This window comes from Dipteris shenzhenensis, chromosome 10 (genome assembly GCF_047967505.1).
Source record: "Dipteris shenzhenensis isolate YYH24624 ecotype China chromosome 10, Dip_SZ_1.0, whole genome shotgun sequence".
Lineage (NCBI taxonomy): Eukaryota > Viridiplantae > Streptophyta > Polypodiopsida > Gleicheniales > Dipteridaceae > Dipteris > Dipteris shenzhenensis.
Genome location: NC_141605.1, coordinates 12,328,310 through 12,348,660, shown reverse-complemented (window position 1 = coordinate 12,348,660; position 20,351 = coordinate 12,328,310). Strand labels below are relative to the sequence as shown.

General features: G+C 41.2%; 1 protein-coding gene across 1 annotated transcript; it reads left to right on the top strand.

Annotated features, from left to right (window-relative positions):
* Nucleotides 1-2,251: 2,251 nt before the first annotated feature.
* Nucleotides 2,252-11,984, top strand: LOC147897411 (microsomal glutathione s-transferase). Its single transcript, XM_087380626.1, has 6 exons — nt 2,252-2,582; nt 2,804-2,903; nt 3,340-3,415; nt 3,536-3,604; nt 11,580-11,683; nt 11,784-11,984. Exons 2-6 carry the CDS (start codon nt 2,812-2,814, stop codon nt 11,857-11,859), a joined length of 417 nt encoding a protein of 138 aa, XP_087236752.1. The 5' UTR covers nt 2,252-2,582; nt 2,804-2,811; the 3' UTR covers nt 11,860-11,984.
* Nucleotides 11,985-20,351: the final 8,367 nt, after the last annotated feature.

Here is a 20,351-nt window from a genome sequence, read left to right as displayed (position 1 = left end):
GACCAATAAGTCACCCGGGTGAAAATAGGGACCTTTCCTCTAACTCCATAGTCTTTCTCTCCAACAAGGGCATACCGATGGGAAATAATTTGATCTGAATCCCAAGATGTCACCTTATATATTTAGTGGGCCAGTTCGAAAGAATATGACTAAACAACTCTGCTATCACATTTTCCTCTCAAGGATTAAGTCAGAAAATATTACATGTTGCATCAACAAATTTCTTGCTAGCATCTGATTTTAGTTCCCATCTGCACCAACAAGCTAGGTTCCCCTCTCAGACCATCCCTCCCCTTCCACATCACAAAAGACCCTATAACCTTATAAAGCCTTACCAGGCCTGCCACCAAATTAGAGCCAAAAATCTTCAAAGGAAATGAGGTAACAAGCCTATTATATCAATCCGTGTGTGGCCAAACCCCAAACCCGAGCACTTGTGCATGTTTTGGCAAACCATTTGCTACACTCAAACTATGGACCCTCACAGACAAACAACAAGGGAACCATTTATTGACAAGGGCCAAATGTGCTAAAGTTCCACCTTATAAAGTATCCAATCTCAGGTATAAAAACAACCTCCCTTGTCTAAAATAATTATAGAACGTCAAAAAACAACATGGCTTTTCCTCCCTTGTCTAAAATTATGGAACATCAAAAAATAACATGGCTTGTCTACACCCGATTGCATCGCGCTATAGTCCTGCTTAAGAGCCTAACATTGAGCCCTTCGCGAACTCACTCATTCACTTAGTCCAAGAAGCACTCTATTTCTCTGTGCAAGACCCTTGCTAATAGTTTTGATTATCCATTTGCTTTGCAGATTTGTAGCAAAGCCCGCATGCTCATTCCTAACTACTTGGTTCGTGCACTTTCCTCAGTATAAGACTCGAAGAAAGCTACATAGGTATGCGTTCCCACATCTATCGTGTGCTTTCAAACTTTCACATATCAACGAAATGCTGAATTGTAAAGCCATCGCATAGCATGTGATCTTTTGCTACAATGATGAAAGATGACAACGGATGTCCTTCAGGATGATTCTCACATTATACAACTACAGCTGCACGGATGGATGTAGAGAATGCATTCCTTCATGGGAGGATTCAGGAAGAGGTGTATGTCACCCAACCAGAAGGATTCATCCAATGAGGGTTTGAACACTGCATATAAGCTAGATGAAGCATTGTATGGACTTCGACAGTCCTCTAGATCATGGTAACAAATGGATTCGCATTGTGTGATGCAAACCACACTGTGTACATACGCTACCATGAGCACAGCAGATATCGATCATTGGAGTATATGGATGACTTGTTGAGATTATTAAACGACTTGCATGCAGATGAAGGGCTTGGGCAGCCTTCATCATTGTCTTAGCGTGGAAATTATAGGAAACGGAACTGAATATATACCGAGAATGCTGAAACGTTTCCACATGGAAAACTGTCTACACATCTTGAGTCAGGTCAAGTGCGCAAAGGCGGATGAAGAAAAATCTTATGAATTCCCATACTGCGAAATGGTAGGAATCTCAGTCAACGAAGCCTTGAGTTTCACAGGAGTCTTGAGTAAACGCTTGGACAAGCCTACAAGGACCCAGGAAAGGCTCTACTTGGATGCTGACTGGAGAGGTGATCAAGAAACAAAGAGGTTGACTAGTGGATATGTTTTTCTTTTTCCAGGAGTGCCCATCAGCTGGACAGGCCGGAAACAATTATGGGTAGCTTTGTCAACCTGTGAGGCAGAACAATGGCTGATACTGTAGAGGAAGCAATGAGGCGTAGAATCTGATCTGTATTGCAGTAGCTCACAATGGGGCATTGCATTGGAGGATCGAGCATATAGATAAGGGACAACACTTCACATGGGAGGCAATAGAAAGGAAGCAATATTGCTGAAGCCTTGGAAGGAATCATGAGTGACAAGGAGGTAGAACCTCGAACCCAGCACAGAATTGTTTTATGAAGTCTGTTATCACCCATAATTGCATTCTCTTTCGCATTTTTGATTCGAAGTAGTTCTGAAAGCCGATCCTCTCCATTCAAGATTTGGATGGTTGATCAGAGGTTGGTGATGCCCATGGACATGCTGAGGATGATGTTGGCTGATATACTTACAAACGGTGTGGGGAAGATCCGCCATGAAGATTAGATGAGATCTAGATAAGCATGTGTGATGATTAAATAAATTGTTGTGTAGCAGAATGCCTTTCAGATGGGAAATCAGTCTGATATCCGTTGTTTGAGTTTGTAGTTCTTCTGCTTTGCAGCTGTAGCTACGTCCCAAATGCAACAAGAGCGAGGCCGCTCGACGGAGATGACGGAGGACGACGACGAAAGCAACGCCCTCCAATGTTTTTTGTATTCATCTTCTGAGTTTTGGAACAATGGAGTGTTTTGTATTTGGCCGGCAGCAAAATACGACAAGAATTCGAGCTTGTGGTGCCCTGTTGTTCGAGGTTCTCGACAAGCACGCAAACCTCCGTCTTAGCCTCAGCAGAGCAAGCCCTGCCTCATAATCCGCTTGATTGCTTCTTCCATTGCTCGGCCAGAACTCAGCCTCCTCCCGTTCAAGCAGTCCAGGTTCTGGTTTTTCTTTTCCCGAACTCCGCACCTTCAGTGTATGCTTATTAGATTTGCCTGCTTCCCTGTCATCCTCCCGGTTTCATTTGTCAGCTTTGTTCAATACCTTCTGGCGTGCATCCTGCGTGATAGTTTCTTGAACGAAAGTTTACTCTTGTCAGCAATGAGAGTTTTTAAAGCGAAGTAGCAACCTTACTGACCGAATTGTTGCTTACCTCCAGTACAAGCCATGGATCCTTTCGGTTGGGTGATTCTGGTGGTGGCGTTGTACTGCTGCATCAACGTATGGATGATGTTCCAGGTCGTCAAGGCTCGTAAAAAGTACCCGGCTTCTCTCTTTACTTCCAATTTTCTTCCACTTGCATACAGTAGGATTTGAGTTCTGTTAGAGTGTTCGTTTGGTGTTTAAGTACGTATCGACGTAGTTTGAGTGATGGCCGACACGCAGTCGAAGTGCCGGGAAAACTTTTTGTTGCACACTGATTGTCGGAAGAAAAATGTGTGCATACTGTTGGCTAGCGAAAAAATCACGTCGCAAGCTTGTTATCCGTTGGCAAGATGCTTCTGATAATATCCAAGTCAGGCTTGAAAAGGCGTTTAGGCTGTCGCAAAAGGATTGTGTACTGTCTGATTCAATGATTCTTCCGCTTCAAGTTAATCTTAAATTTTGATCACGGGCTCCGATGAACGCCTAAAATTGCGCATTGTTGACACTCACCAAATGCTGCTTTTTGTACAATTCAATGCACTTTTGCAGGTATAATGTTCCATTTCCTGCGCTATATGCGGTTGAGAGCGAAAACAAGAATGCCAAATACTTCAATTGCGTGCAGGTAATTCGCCTAATTCCACTAGCCTCGGTAGTACAAAACGAAAATATTTTATTGATCAGCTACCATTTGTGGCATTCTTACGAGAAAAATCAATTGCTTACGAAATCTTGATGGATACAGAGAGGACATCAGAATAGCCTTGAGTTCATGCCAGTGTTCTTCACTCTCGTCATTCTTGCAGGAACCCAGGTATCTTGTATAATTTGCATTTTTATTCTGCTTATTGTTTCTGCTTCTGCCATGTTTTCTCCCCTCTTTTGCGTGTTCATTTATAGATCTATGATAGGCGAGGCAGGGAAGTTTGTCCGCATGTCATGTAAGATCAAATGATTTCTTCCTCCTTTGAAGGAACAGTGCAGGCTTTGGCTTTGTCTTGATCCAAGTCAAAAATCAATAGCGAGATTGAGTATAGCCATGCATGAGGCCTTGGAAACACTGATTAGTTTCCTACATTGTTGATTGGCGATTTTGCTTCCAGAGATTGTGCAGTCCCCACCTCCAAGACGTTGGTGCTTAAAATTTTAAGAATACTGCCTGCTTTCTTTTTCTGTCTTTTATTTCCTTGGATGGATTTTAAGATGTTCTCAAGTTTGCACAGCTACATAGGCGAGTATGGTTGACAGCAGGTCAAGAGCAAAATCTGATACCTGTGAGATAGAAGGCATGTGTAAGAATGAACTTAATGCACGAGAGAGAGAGAGAGAGAGAGAGAGAGAGAGAGAGAGAGAGAAGAACGTCTTAGGAAGGCCTTACGGGCCTATGAGACAAAGTAGAATCAAAGTAGTATCTCATACAAGCTACCATGGGCTGTGATGCAGGGCCCTTGCTGAGCGCTTTACTAAGAAACAATAAGAAGCGAAAGTAGGAGATGTGATCAATTGTGATCTTGGTTCCTTCGTAGTCCTCATGGGATATGGGTCATATTTGCCTCTTTTGGGTCTCTCTCGCTGTGGTGGGGGCCATGGCCTCCATGATCTGTGTTTTGGAAATATGGCCGTAAGGGGCCTTGGTGTGGTCCAAACCCCTCGTTGTTAATGGAAAAATAAGAGGGCTAAAGGCCCTTGGCGCACGTGTATGACACGTGGCGGAAAGGGGAATTTGATACGCAACTATGTGGTGATGAGGACCTTGGATATAAAGAAACGGTGAACCCTCCAGAGCTATCCTGTGCCGTCATACTGTCCACGAATCTCATGTACTAGACTGGCACCTACATAGGAAGTGCTCCTCTATCTCCACCTCTCCAATGTGCATATTCTGCTAATAGGCTGCTCTCTAGGTGTGCTTGTAGCTCTCCCTGTCTTGATCCTCAATTGGTGGGACGAGACCCGTAGCTGCCCAATAGCAATCCTCAATGCATGCGAGGCTCATCTATTGTAATGAAGGTGGGAAAAGGATGGGTTTTATGTGGGAAATAGGTGGGAAAATAGGAAGGGAATTGTGGGGAATGAGGGGGACTATATAAGTCAACCCCAAAAGATTTGTAAGGTACGTATTGATTTGACATCGAATCTACATCACTTCTGCTCCTCCTCTCCTGTGCACTTCCTCTACCTAGTTCACTCTACCCTCTCCCCCCCCTTTCCACTCATTCTCACCCTGCCCTCCGTGGCCTTCTTCTATGGTCTTTCATTGTTGAGACGGATGCCAGTGGCAAAGGTTTAGGGGCTGTCCTAAGACAGGAGCATGGGGTGATTGCTTTTGAGAGCAGGAAGTTTAATGCCAGGGAAATCAATTATCATGTCTACGATCAGGAGATGCTGGCAATCTTGCATGCTTTTGCAAAATGGCACCACTACCTGTACGGTAGCAAGATTAAGGTCAAAACGGATCACAGGACACTCAAGTACTTTTTAACGCAGCCTAATTTATCCATGAAGCAGAAGAGATGGTAGGCTGCAGTTCAGTCCTATGACTTTGACATTGAGTATAGAAAAGGGAAAGAGAATGTGGTTGTTGATGCCTTGTCCAGGATGTGGTCATGCAAACTGTCTGCCATTTCCACGCTTCATCAGGAGTGGATACTTGGGATTCAGGAGGAATACATGCAAAATTCTGATGCAGCCCCTATCTTTGTGGAGTTACAGAGTCCGTCCAGCCAAGAACATGTTCGATTTCAGCTCCGCAATGGACTGTTATGGTGCAAGGATAGAATTTATCTTGTACCAGACTCCAAGTACAAGTTGTTGGTCTTACAGGAAATGCACTCATCTCCTATGTCAGGGCATACGGGTATCACCAAAACATATGAGAAGGTCAAAGAAAGCTTTATGTGGGATGGCTTGTGGCGAGATGTGGTTAAGTATGTCAGTGAATGTTTGCCCTGCCAACAAAATAAAGTGGACAGCCGGTTACCCGTAGGCCTTCTGCAACCGCTACCCATTCCTGAAGGCAAATGGACTCACATTGCCATGGATTTCATTACAGGCTTGCCTTCTACAGATAAGGGTTGGGATAGCATATTCGTAGTGGTTGACAGGATGACCAAGCAGGCCCATTTCATACCGACTAGGACTCGGTACTCCGCTTCACAGGTTGCCTGGCAATTCATTGAGAATGTGTTCAAGCACCATGGTTTTCCTCAAGAGATTGTCAATGACAGGGATGCTAAGTTTATGGGTCACTTTTGGCAGGAGTTATTCACTGCAGTTGGTACTTCCCTTGCGCCTAGTACTGCTTATTATCCCCAAACGGATGGACAATCGGAGAGGGTGAACAAATGGCTGGAGGAGTATTTAAGGCATTACTGTCATGACACACAAGTCTTGGGACAAATGGTTAGCATTGGCTGAATTTTGTTACAACAGCACCAAACACCTCTCTATTGGCATGAGTCCATTCGAGGCAATGTATGGATGCAAAGTGGGAATGCCTTCTAGGGTTGCAGACTTGGCTGTGAAAAATCAGCAAGCAAGAAATGACTTGGAGAGTATGGATGCCCTTCTGCAGTTGGCTAAGAAGAATATGCAAGATGCCCAAGCCAAGTAGAAGAAGTATGCGGATGAACAAAGGAGGTACTTATCTTTTGAAGAAGGGGATTATGTGCATTTACGTCTCCATAAGAATCGATATGCCTCGCTGAAAGGTAATACCAACACAAAGCTTGCCCACATGTATTATGGTCCCTACAAAATCATCCGCAGAGTTGGGAAGGTAGCATATCAGTTGGAACTACCCAGGACCTCCAGGATCCATAATGTTTTCCATGTATCCTTGCTGAAACCACATGTAGGACAGCATGTCCAGGTTCTTCCTCAGTTGCCGCCTATGGATGAAGAGGGCCACATCATTTATGTGCCAGAGCAAATCAAAGGCTTCAGAGATCATGTGCTTAGGAACAAGGCTTACATAGAATACCTCATCAAATGGAAAGGTTTATCTGAAGATGAGAATTCTTGGCAACCCGAGAGCATTGTGCAGGACTACCCCTATCTCCTACAAAGCTGATCGGGTTCTGCTGTATTTTTCCATTTTAGGCAGCCTCATGGAAATTTTGAGGGCAAAATTCTTTGGGAAGGGATGGCTGTAATGAAGGTGGGAAAAGGACGGGTTTTATGTGGGAAATAGGTGGGAAAATAGGAAGGGAATTGTGGGGAATGAGGGGGACTATATAAGTCAACCCCAAAAGATTTGTAAGGTACGTATTGATTTGACATCGAATCTACATCACTTCTGCTCCTCCTCTCCTGTGCACTTCCTCTACCTAGTTCACTCTACCCTCTCCCCCCCCTTTCCACTCATTCTCACCCTGCCCTCCGTGGCCTTCTTCTCCTTCCCCGTTCCCCCTCCTCTACATCTATCCTCCAGGTACTGGGGTGTCTAATAATCACTCCATCCTCGGATACTCTTACTGGTCAATACCCGTAGCTGCCCGATGGCAATCCTCAATACGTGTGAGACTCGTTTTTCCTCCAGGTACTTATATGGTCTCTTTTATTGTTTATTTCTTTCATATACTTGAAAGAAAGGCTTGTTTAATGGACTTTTTGGTTTGCTTTCTTGTGTTGTTGTGTTGTTGATTGAACACCGTATGAAAGTATAAGTGTTTAAAACTCATGTCTGGTCCGATACCATATGAGGTTCTATTCTTTTAGCGGATGTCACTTATGTCTGTGATACACAGTGAGTCCATATGTATGGATATGGCATTCCACCCTGTTGTTATCTCTCTAAAGGCCGGTTGTATACACATATTGTGCAGGTCTTGGCAGCCCACTTATTCTCTAAAGAGAGCGATAGGTACATCCTATAATATTGTGATGACGGAGACCTCTTTGCCCTTGGCTAATGTTGTATTGACAAAAATAACCTTGTGGTTTACAAACTTCTCCAGGAGAACAATCCAACCAATACAGTAATAAATCTAGCCTCATATTAGGCTCAGTGACACATACCTGGGTTGAGGGGTTAGTACATAGTCTAGTATCTTCTCCTCAAAACTTCATTTGGGAGTAAAAGTACTGCTCAAGGACTCCATTGTAGGATGTAGAGAGAAATTGCTGAATATGAAACCTAAAAAATGTGGGGGTTCGGAAAGAGAAAAACTCTAGATAACTTACTGGATTCCTGTTTGTAGAGACTGCAATCAGATCTGCCCACACCAAAACACAATGGCTAAAACTGAAAGAAAGCAGCTCAAGGATATGCGTTTGTAAAGAGAGAGGGTTGCTCATCAGCTGGAAAGGCAGATCTGGGTAGGCAGCAGGCTGGGTGACTGAAACAAAAGCCTAGGTGAGCAGAAGGGGCACACGTTTGAATAGCAAGCGAGGGGGGATAGCCTCTATATAAAATCGCCAATTTAAGCCCCCAAAGTGGGCAAAGCCTTTCTTCTTCTAGCACCTAGTGAAAGAATAAGCTCAAGTTCCGGAAATGGCAGCTGCTATATAGATATGGCGCGAACTAGAGCTGTCCTTTCATTTGAAATATCCATTGCCAAATTTAACATATGAAGCCTAGGTAAAAAATGTTTTTAGCTTATCTGGAGCTTTAAAAAAGCAAACCTTACTTTGGAGACAAGCCTGGCCACACGAATAGTATCCTACTTCGCCAAGAAAAGCTTGAATCCACAAGCTAATCTTGGCCCAAACGACTAAAAGCATAACCTTAATTTCATATGCCGCCTTCTTTTTGTGTGTGTGTGTGTGAGAGAGAGAGATAGAGATATTAACGTCGCCTCGCGGGCCTATGGGACAGAGTGCACACAAAAATATAGACTCATACAAGCCTCAGTGGGCTGGAGCAAAGGGCGCATTAGGGCCCTTGCTGAGTACTAGTAAAATCATAATGATCATAATCAATCAAGTACAAACTGAATCAAGTCAGTCACGGAGCAAGACTTAGAAAACGAAGCCTGGTACAGTGATGGCTCTCTGGTGAGCTGCGATAGCACGTCCATGTTGTACTGAAAGGGGGGAGTCTGTCCATTTGGATACTGTTCCTGGCAAGCCATGTGGATATACGTGCATACCATGTATCTACTCTACTCTCCACTAGTCGTCTGGATGACTCCAGGGCCAGCCTAGAAAGCTCCAGTGAGGTAAGTCTCAGACTCCATGGATGAATGTCACTGTCTTAAAGGTGGCATCAATCTAGAGAGGTGTCATGGTGAACTCTGCCTGTTCTATCTCATGTGGGACTGAGGGCTTACACCGAATCATCTTGGACCCCATAATCACTTGTCGTTGCTCGAATTTCCTCCAGTTTGTCTTAGGGAGATCGCATCCCCAAAAGGGTGCTGCATACATGGCAGTCGGCCGTACTAGCGTATCGAAAAGCTAGCTCTTCATTGGTGGATCCTGGAAGTGTGCTTGGAAGCACTGTCGCCCTAGCCGAGCTAAAGCACTGCGCTTCCGTGTGAGTCATGTCTGGGCTGCGTGGGTCATCGTGAAAAGGGGTCTTGTGAAGACTGCTCCCAAATATGTGTAGGACTGCACTGTCTCCGCTAGCTTATCATGATAGGTGAAGCTGCGGATCACTACGCGTGAGGTGTTGAAGACCATAACCTTGGTCTTCCCAAGGTTGACTGTCAGGTCTCTCTCTCTGCAGAACACCTCTAGGGCCTGCAGATGTTGCTGTAGTCCTTCCGTTGAGGATGTTATAAGGACTATGTCATCAATGTATAGTAATATCTGTATCATGAGGTCAGCTAGTAGATCCCTCGCCTCCTAGGCGTGTATAAAGGACGTGATCTCATTGATGTAAAGTCCGAATAGAGTCGGTGAGAGGGGGCAGCCCTGCTTCACCCCGCGCTCTCAACCCAAACCGAAAGACCACGCGGGGCACGGACTCATATAGGCTTATCACACCCCAAATCGTGGCACTGTGTCGAAGGCCTTCCAAAAGTCTACGAAACATGTGTAGCCTTTTTGGTGTCTAGACCTTGCCTCCTCAATGACAGCCTTCATAGGGAACTTGTGATCTAGAGTAGAGTGTTGTCTCTTGAATCTTGCCTGCCCCAATGCCCGCTGCCCCCGTGCCTCTGTATGACCAATGATCTCCCTCTCTAGTACCGATCCATAAATCTTAGCCAGTGTGTGGCCAATCATGAGGGTGCGGTAGTTCCCAGTATCCATGGGGTCTCTTGCTTTGTGTATCGGTACAATAGTGGTGGTGCTCCACGCCGGTGGGAAGCCATGGCATACAACATGGTTGAACATCTATGCTAGAACCGTGGCTAGGACCTCCTGCCCATGTGCGAAATGCTCAGTCTGTAGGCCCTCATGATCCTATGCTTTTCGGTTATGTAGCCGGTGGAGTGCAGCCCGCACATTCTGTGGGGAGAATAAGTGACAGGTAGTGGGCCCGAGGCATAGAGGACATGTCCGGTAGTGCCTACATCGGAACATCATACAAGGAGCATGCATAAGTGTACCACAATCCCGGATCAATGATGGGAATGGGCGGCTTCCCTTCCGAAAGAAGCCACCATCCTTAGTCGGGTCTCCTCCTCGAAAAGATGTGATGATCTCATCCATCCTGTGTGTGAGGAAGGCCCGTCTCTTGCTGCGTGTCAACTGTTGGAAGATACGCTGTGCCTCAGATGTCAACTGACTCAAGCCTCACTCCCATGTGGTGGGATCGTGCCTCTTTGCACTCGTCATCAAACCAAGGGTTTTGAGGCATCTTACCATCTCGGACCCGTGGGGATCCAGTTGTAGGAAAGGATCTGGCGGTGGCATCCTATACTAATGAGGCAAGGGTGTTAGAGGTGTGGGTGAGGTCTATATCATCTCCCAGTAGGGTCAAAAGCTCTCTGACTAAGTGACTCACATATATTGGGTCAAGGGCACAGTCAAAGTGGCGAGCAGGCATGGCAGGAGCTCTCTCTGTGACTGGCATAGTAGCAGAGATGCATAAGGCTAGATATTAGTGGGGTACTGTGAGGTCATGTATGTGTGAAGCAACAGCCAATGGGCCCAGTAAGCAGTCCACTTTGCTTCTCCCACCACCGTGTGGGAAACAAGTGAACCCCCTCAATGATGGCCATCTTTGGAGGCCATTGTAGATGATGAGGTCATGGACTGCTCCCAATTCAAGTAAAAATCGCCCGTATGCTGTCACATGTAAGGCATCTGCAGAATGTCTCAGGATCCCGAGCTCTACTGCATCTAGCTCTAGAACCATCTGGGGGGAGGGAGGGAGAGAGAGAGAGAGAGAGAGAGAGAGAGAGAGAGAGAGAGAGAAGATATGATGATATGATTTTATTAAAGTCCGCTTGAGACCCTTCAGGATCTACGGAACTGGAAACATTCCTTTACATCCGAAAATTGAAAAGAAATCTTTACAAAACTTGCAATGTTGTGAGTATTTTCTTAGCTAACTGGTGTGCTAGGCCGAGGCCTTTTTGCGGTGTCCCAAAACTTCCTTTAGGTAGCCCCCCAGTTGTTTGGCTGGTCATTCCAAGACAGTATTTAGGTTGTCAGTGCTGCCGCTATTTTTTCCCCTGATGTGTGCATAGGGTCAACAATGTAGGAGGACATGCTGCTCACTTTATATCTCCCCTGGGGAGCTGCCCCTTTCCAACTCTAGGTCATGGGAGCTGGTCCTTATTTTGCAGATTGTAGAGGTACTTTTGCATTTCATATCTGTCAGAGAGAGAGAGAGAGAGAGAGAGAGAGAGAGAGAGAGAGAGGTTTTCTTACATCTGTGAATTGTGAAACTGCAGTTCCCAAAAGTTGCTGCGAGTTTAGGTCTTCTGTACTGTGTTGGCCGTTTCCTCTATTTTAAAGGCTACTCTACGGGAGAGCCTGATAACAGATTGAATTACGGGTATGATATTTGTCCATGGTTTAAACATAGATGCTTAATTCTTCTGGCTTGTCTCTACTCATTGTTTGAATGCTTCTTGACGGGTGTTTTGTGTGTACAGGAGATACAATTTTGCAGCTTTACTTGGACTCTTGTTTTGTACAATAGCTGCTGGCGTGCGTCTTGTTGTACAGTAGCCATCAATTTTTCAATAATAACTTCACTCTCTACAGTTTAGGACAGACAATTGATTTGCTCTCTAGAGGTTGCCCTCTACATTTAGGACAGACAATTGACTTTTTTGAAGCTTGCGAAGTGAGATTAGTTGTCATAGGAGTCCAGCTTTATATTTGCTTACAATTTTCAGTACTACTTAAATGGTTGTAAAATAATTGCAAAGTGGGATTAGTTTGTCAAAGGAGTTCAGCTTCAGTTTCCACTTCTGTGAAACCCTTAAATAATGGTGAAGTTCTCTTTCTTATGTAGGCAGCTGGTGTGTTTTATTTGAGCATATTATGTGTTCAGTTTTCAGAGGATGAGTTTGGACATGCTCTTGGATTCATCTCTCTCTCTCTCTCTCTCTCTCTCTCTCTCTCTCTCTCCACACATATTTGGAAAGGACCTTCTATGTCTTCCTGTAATACTTCGTCAATCCTTACACAACAAACGGCCACCATCTCTAGTGTTGCTTCTTATGGTTTTGAGTCATTGTACATCGCTAAATTTAGTGTCCCTTGTCCCCGCCTTGAGTAAATATTGTGAATATCTTGGCCAATGAGGCTCCACCTGTATCTTGAGCATGGCAGCTTTGTACAAAAATGTACACATATGTGTTGAGTTCTTAAAGCACGTAACTTACGAATGCGAGATTCAAACAGTAAATAATCAAAATTTCATGGCGAGTTGGAAATCTGAAAATTTCCTCTAGCCACTTATGAGCACTAGTGATTAGTTATTATTGTTGTGTGTACGGATGGGTTGGTTGCACCTAAAGCTACTCATGAAAAAGGGGTTGGTTACAATATGTGGCAATGGTGGCTTCATCTCACGATGTATGATTTCTCCAATTGGACCTTCCTCACCCTTTTGGCCTTCAATCCTTGCTGTCCCCACCTATGTAACAACCCTTGACGTTGTATGTAGAAACTCACCATCACCCTACTCAGCATTGTACATGGTTTTGAAATCACCAAAATGAGCTTATCTCATGAAATCATAGTCACCACAGAACGGGAACGTTTCGAAAATTCGCGTGTCGGAACGGGAACGTTGCGGGAAGAGGGAACGGGGGAATGAGAATCGAAATGCCATGTCATACACAATAAATCAAATTATAATGCTTTCTCAAATCTTCTCAAAATTTTTAAATGTCTTTGACTCAAACATATGGTCAGACTCCTAGAGAGGATATCAATGATAGATGACGCTCAAGTCTAGACTCATTAGACTCTTTCTTTGTGAGTCAACATGCCTTGTAGAGATGTTTGCCATCTAAGTATCAAGCATGAGGTGCTCTAGAAAGAAATTTTTAAGGGCCCTTGCCATTGTGCTACATCATCTTTGTATCTATCATTAATCACTTAGATAAGAAATAATCACATAGGTTCTAGAAATCATAATGTCTTCTTCTACAGAGAAAAGATGTCTAAGTTATTGTTTAAGCTATATTATCCATGTTAAAAATCAAATCCCTATGGCAATGATCTTCTCCAATGTAGGCTCCAATTTTCACACTTTCATTGCTTCATTACTATTATTATTTACTAAACTTGAGCTTGTACGAACAATCGATTTTTGTTTTCCTTGTATGGCATTAACATTTTGCCTTAAAGGAGCTTTGGCATGTTCTTTTTTGCATGTTTGGTCACAAAAAAAGATCTTTGGTATACTCAATAAAGCTATTGTTGATTTGTGGTTATACTCTTTGAATTTTATCATCCATTATACTATCCATGTCCTAAATTAATCCAAGTTTTGCTAGTAACTTTTCCATTGTTTTGTCATTTAATTATTTACTATACTTTGGCTTTAGCAATAAATAGATTTATTTTACGTTTAAATCCATTTGGCATTCATACTTTGCTTTGAAAATTTGTTTCATAAACGTATTCTTATAAACATGAATGTGTTGTGAGCCAAGATTAACTGCAAAAGAGTACATGAATTGTATACTTAACCATAACATATTGTTTTTCTATCTTCTATTGTTTATACTCATGTTCTCTTTCATGAAGAAAGTTACTATAATTAATGTTCTACTACCATATATAGTCCAATAGCCAATGAGAAGAGCATTTATAGTCCAATAGTCAATGAGTATGCAACCAAATTGGTTCCCAATCATGTCTCACATCAGTCTTCTTATTACATATAGGAAATTAGAAACATTGAATAAAAATTTGTATTCCAATCAAATGAATTATGCTTCTCCTTGTCAATACCAAATAGTAAATAACTCATTAGTATTGACAATTAGTTGGACAACAAATTTCATGTAGTCGGCTGCACTTACCCAGCTTATTGAGTAAAATGAAACATAAGAGTTCACCAAAATGTGGCAAGTATGGACTTTTCAATTGTTTCATAAGCTCCCTTGTGTCTAAATATGTGAAAGGTTTCTCATGGTGTCTTGTGAGGAACCCACCAAAAGAGCAAGAGTGAATAGGCTTAATAAAAGCACAATAGCTAAATAGAAGCAAGTATAATGAGCAACAATTGTAACCAAGTGAAGGTTCACCAATACGCTTATAAGATACTAATCAAGAGAGTAAGAATTAATAAGCTCAATAAAAGCACAATAGTTCAATAGAGCCAACCATAACTAGCAATAGTTATTAACCAAGTGACAACTGGTAGCATGGAGTAGCTTAAGAGATCACATATAGAGCCATTCCAAAGTTTTGTTTGCCTACCACACTTATTTACAAAGCAAATGGATCCAACAACACTACAAGACTCTCACCAAGCAATCCCAATGCATAAGCTTATGAAGGGCATTAAAGTGATCTACAATTGGAAAAGGGATTTATCAAGAAGTAGAAAAGAAAGTAAAGCTAAGAAGAGTACCGAAAGCTTTGGTGATACATACTTAAGCTTAGAAAAGGAAAGCTTATAGAGGCACATTTTTGGGAAGCTCACATATGTTGACAAGGATAATGCCTCAAAAAATTATGTGGCTGAAGACTAGTCCTTTCTAGTATGTAGATATGATCCCAATCTTGAGGTCAATTTACTCAATGTGAGTGACAATTCAGATGCAATTTCGTATCTTAATAATGGTGCATCTAGGCATATTGCTTCCAGGAAGCATTTATAAATTGATCTGTAGCCTACACCTATTGGCAAAATAGTATCCAATGCCAATAATTCTTCATATTCTACAAAGGGAGTTGGGAAGATTAGTTTTTCACTAGATAATACAACAAATTTTTGTCTTCTAGATGTCTGTTATGTTGTAGGAATAAAGAAGAAAATACTTTTGGTTTCCTCTTTTGGTAGAAGAGGATGTGCTCTCATATTTGAGGATGATCATTGTAAGAGATAGAAAAAAGACTACAAGAGAGTCACTGCATGCAATTTACATCATGGTTTATATCAATTGGATACACATGATAGCAAAATGCAAAATGCTGGTGTGGAAACAGTGATATTCACAATGACATATGCAAATTTGTGGCATGCTAGATTTGGGCATGTGGGCTATGGCAAATTTGTAGCTTTTATAGAAAACATAATATGTTATTGAATGTGCCTACACTAGAGACCCTTTCAAACATGTCTATGAATGATGCATTTGGGGAGATGCATACGATTTCCTTTTTAGGGGATGAATTAGTTAGAGCTCTCAGAAAATTGCAACTTATACATAGTGATATGTGTAGTTGCATGAGGACACCATCCTTGGAAGATTTTGTACATTGTGACCATTATTGATTATTTATGTGCTTTTAAGATTTTGTTACCATGGATGAAAACCAGATATGGTGTGTGGCACAAAATTTATGAACATATAGGGGGAGAGTACATTCAAATGCTTTTATGGCATAATTGTAAGAGAAGGGCATTAAGCATCCTTGTATAATGCCACACACGTTAACAAAATGGTGTTGTTGAGAGGAAAAATAGATCTTTGATGATAATGGCAAGCTAAATGATCAAGGGTAGAATCGTGCTCATCAAATTTAGATGGAATCCATTATGTGTGTCACACCTATTTTGAATATGTTCCCAACCAAAGCCTTGAAAACCATCACACCTTTGAGGCTTGACATGAGAGGAATCCCAAGGTTAGGATAGGGTGTTTGGTTGCATAGCATATGCACATGTGCCTCAATGGATGAGAGGCAAACTAGATGATACAGTAATGAAATGCATCTTTGTTGGCTATACCAGTGAAGTAAGTATTAGTTATACCCACCACATCCAATATGTGCTAGTAGATTGTGTAACCAGATAGCCTCACATGTTGCAATTGTTGTCCCTCTATATTTAGCCTTTGTAGAAGACAATGCAATGGTTGGTTGCTTCTTTGAAGACCATGACATTGCAACCCCTCTAAAATTGAATACATATTGTGACATAGATCTCTTATTTGCACTACCTTCCCAATCGACATCCATGCATACATAAAGGTCGGGCTCTACATCAACCTTGTAGTGCACACCATATCCAAGTGCATTCTTGACATACCGCATGATCTTGCCAACTGCATCGAAGTGTGGCTTCCTGGGTGACTGCATAAACTAGCTAACTACTCCAACTGCATAACTAAGACCAGATGAGTAATTATTGAGGTAAATCAAGCTTCCTATCATTCTCTAATACATGTCTGGATCCTCTATCTCATCACCCATATGTGCTGACAACTCAACATTTCGATCAAGTGGTGTACTCATGGGCTTGGCATGCAGTCATGCCATATTTTGCAAGCATGTCTAAAGCATATTAACGCTACAACATCACCTTCCTTGATGACCTCTATGCTAAGAAAGAAATGTAGCTCTCCAAGATCTTTCATCTCAAACTGAGCTTTCACTTGTGTCCTGTGACTATGAGATTGTCCACAAACAGAATGAAGGTAAATGACAAACTAGCCATATGTAGAGAGAAGTAGTTTTTGAATTACCACTCTAATTATTAAGTTTCTTACAGTCTCAAAGTTTAAGGATCAGAAACCATTTGAGATGCACATTTTCTCATTTTGACCATGGACGACGCATACCTAAAATGTGTATCAATATGCCTATATCATACCTCTATGTATCTAATAGTCATGAAAATTTTGAAAGACCTTTAAATACATAATTCCCTTATACTTTCAAAAGTTCATAAGAATTTTACAACATTTGTATGGTGGGACATGCAAATTTTCTCATTTTTCACTATGCATTGTGCACAATTGTCAAGAAATCGTGAATCAAAATGCTTATACCATACATGTGTGTATGAAACTTTGAAAATAAATTTCAATGAGTAATTAAATTAATGATTGAACATCATTTTCATGGTGGGATGTGCTAATTGTCTCATTTTCAAGCATACATGGTGCATAAGTGCTGAAAAATTATGCATCAGTGTGCTTATACCATAGGTGTATGTCTTTGATGGTTACTAAACTTTGTAAAGAGTTTTGGATAATTAATTACTATACTTGGAAATTTCGATAAGGTTTGGACATAATTTGTAAGGAGGGACATGCACATTTTCTCATTTTCGACATGAACTTTGCATTGTTGCCAAAAGACAAGTAATATGGGTATACCATACCTCATGTGTCTAATGGTCATGAAAATTTTCAGAGTGCTTTCAATGAGAAATTCCATTATATTTGCAAAGATTCATAATTATCAGGCGTCATTTATATGGTTGGACATGCAAATGCACATTTTCTCATTTTCAACCACACATTCTATGCAATTGTTAAGAAATTGTGAATCTGCATGCTTATACCATACATGTATGTATGATATGGTCATTAAAACTTTTCAAAGACATTTCACTAAGTAATTCCCTTATACTTCCAAAGTTTCATAAGGACCATACACTATTTGTATGGTGGGACATGCACATCTCATGATTTTCTAACACGTATGGCACATGAGTGTTTAAAAATGCACATTTGTAAATATGCACCATATATGTATGTGTCTAATGGCCATGAAAATCCATAGGATGATATTTTTTATATATGCAAAATTTCATATGAATAGGACATCATTTCTTTGATAGAGTATGACAAAGCATGCATACTTACTCATTTTTTACTCTGATGGCGCATAAGTTCTAATAAGTTTTATTATTTATTTTTTATATATTCATTATGCATGTATAGGCTTAATATCATTAAAATATTCCATGAATTATACTTTGATGACATGGTAAGTAAAATAATCTTAAGTGACTAAACTATTAAGTACAATTTAAATGAGTTAATGTGCTAGATCAATTAACTAAGAATAACAAGCATTGACTTAGACTTAACCATGGATTGTTAAGTTTCTAATGAGATATTAACATAACTTAAGAGGGTCCTAACTTGAGATGAACTTCAAAACATTGTTTGGATTTCAAATAACAAGGTCCCAAGCTAAAACATAAAAAGGATTTAAGATTTAGAGTGACGTATGCACGAGTGCAACCGTGTGGTTACTTGTAGCTTTAGGGTTTAGATGCTCTAGGTTCAACAAGAAAAACCTAATATATTGATCCACCCCTCACATAAATCATTCATTCCATGACTCACCACTCATTCTATGCAACAAAGATGAATTGACTTGAGGAGTGAAACAAGCCCATTTCTAATCAAGGTATTCCTAGATCCTTTGCTCTTGTCTTCTTAGCTACTTGGTTTTTTTCTTCTAGAAATTTCCTCCAATATATGCAGCCGCCTTATAGAGGGTTGGCTATGTAGCTTGTGTGCCTACGACTCGGTGGGCTATAGCTAGCCCTATATAAGCAGTTCTCTATGATTGGCTCTCACCCCTTTATAATGACTCTCACCTTTCCCATAGTGCATTGATTTCATCACCCCTTCCATAATTTACTCACTTCATCACCCCTCCATAATGAATCATTATATGCAGTAGAGATGAAATCAATGTGAGGAGAAAAATGAGTGAAACAAGTCCATTTCTAATTGAGGTATACCTCGATTCGTTTCTCTTGTTTGTTTTCCAACTAGTTTTTCCCCCTCCATGTTTCTTCAAACATTTTCAGTAATCTAGGCAGCCCCCTAACCATTTCCTCCAATATAGGTAGCATTGTATATAATCAAGGTGGCCCCCCTTATAGAGAACTACTGCATTGGTTATAGCCATCCCTCTATAAGGGGGGACTACAACCCCCCTTATAGAGGGTTTTTCCAAAACCTGCATTAGCCACGACTACACGGACTACAACAAAAACTCTATAAGGGGGCTTAAACATGTTATGAATTCTCTCTCTCATTGAATTCTCTCAAACAAATTTTTTAGGGTTTGAATGCCCTCCAAAAAAGTTGTCAAAACAAAAACCTATACATAGCCCCTCACCCCTCTTATAACTCATTCATTTCATCCAGATTGAGAAAGAAGAGGAAGGAAGACAAAGGAATCAAAGTGCTAAACAAAAAAACATGAGGAATCAAACATCCCTAGTTGATTTATTCCCAAAAAAATCTCTCAACTTCCTAGAGTTTCTATAGATATTAAATTATTGATTATTGTAAATTTTCCTATAATCCGATGCCCCCTTATAGGGGCTGACTATAAGTTGCGAGTTGTATGACCTTGATCTAGGTCTTCCTTATAGAGGGATGACTATAATTTTTTTATAGAATTTCTTTGTTCGTAAAGATAAAATAGACCAATTGTGATCCGATGCCCCCTTATAGGGGCTAACTATAAGTTGCGGGTTGTAAGACCTTGATCTAGGTCTTCCTTATAGAGGGATGGCTATAAATTTTTTATAGAATTTCTTTGTTTGTAAAGATAAAATAGACCAATTGTGAACGGGAAAGGAGAGGTAATGTGATAAGCGAGTGAATGGTGAGTGAGAGGAGGGGTAATTAAATAAAGAAAGGATGGAAGAGTAAGGCAATGATTTCAAGGAAGGAAGGGATCATTAACAAAGGGTAGATAGGGGAATGATTTTGAGGAAGGTGAAAAGGGATAATTAACGAACAAATGTGTCCAAGGAATGACAATTAAGAGAGCCAACAGAGGGAAGGTAACACAATGGTTTTGAGAGAACAGAATTGACAGAAGTAGGTCTACTAAAAGAGAGAACAAAGGGAAAGTATTTATGAATAAAAGATAGGAATTAGGGAAGGTAATGGAGGGAGGACAGAGGGAAGTAGCTAAGAGAGGACGTAGGAAACATATAGTCGTGAGTGAGTCAAAAAAGGATGAAGATTGGAAATGTAGGTAATAGATAGTCATAAGCGAGTTAGGAATGGATGAAGATTGGAAAGGACATAAGGATTGACTATCTACCTGATAAAGGAAGAGAAAGAAATGTATTTTCTAAAAACCCCATAATATCCCATACACAAATAACTCTCACCCCATACCAAGGTATTTATAATTCATACCTATGGTATTTACAATGATCCATTCCACTCATCCTCTCAATCCCATAGAATATCTTAGAAAATAGAAATAAGTGAGAGCCATTAGGCTATCACTTAAGCTCGAGCATCCCATTAACAGAG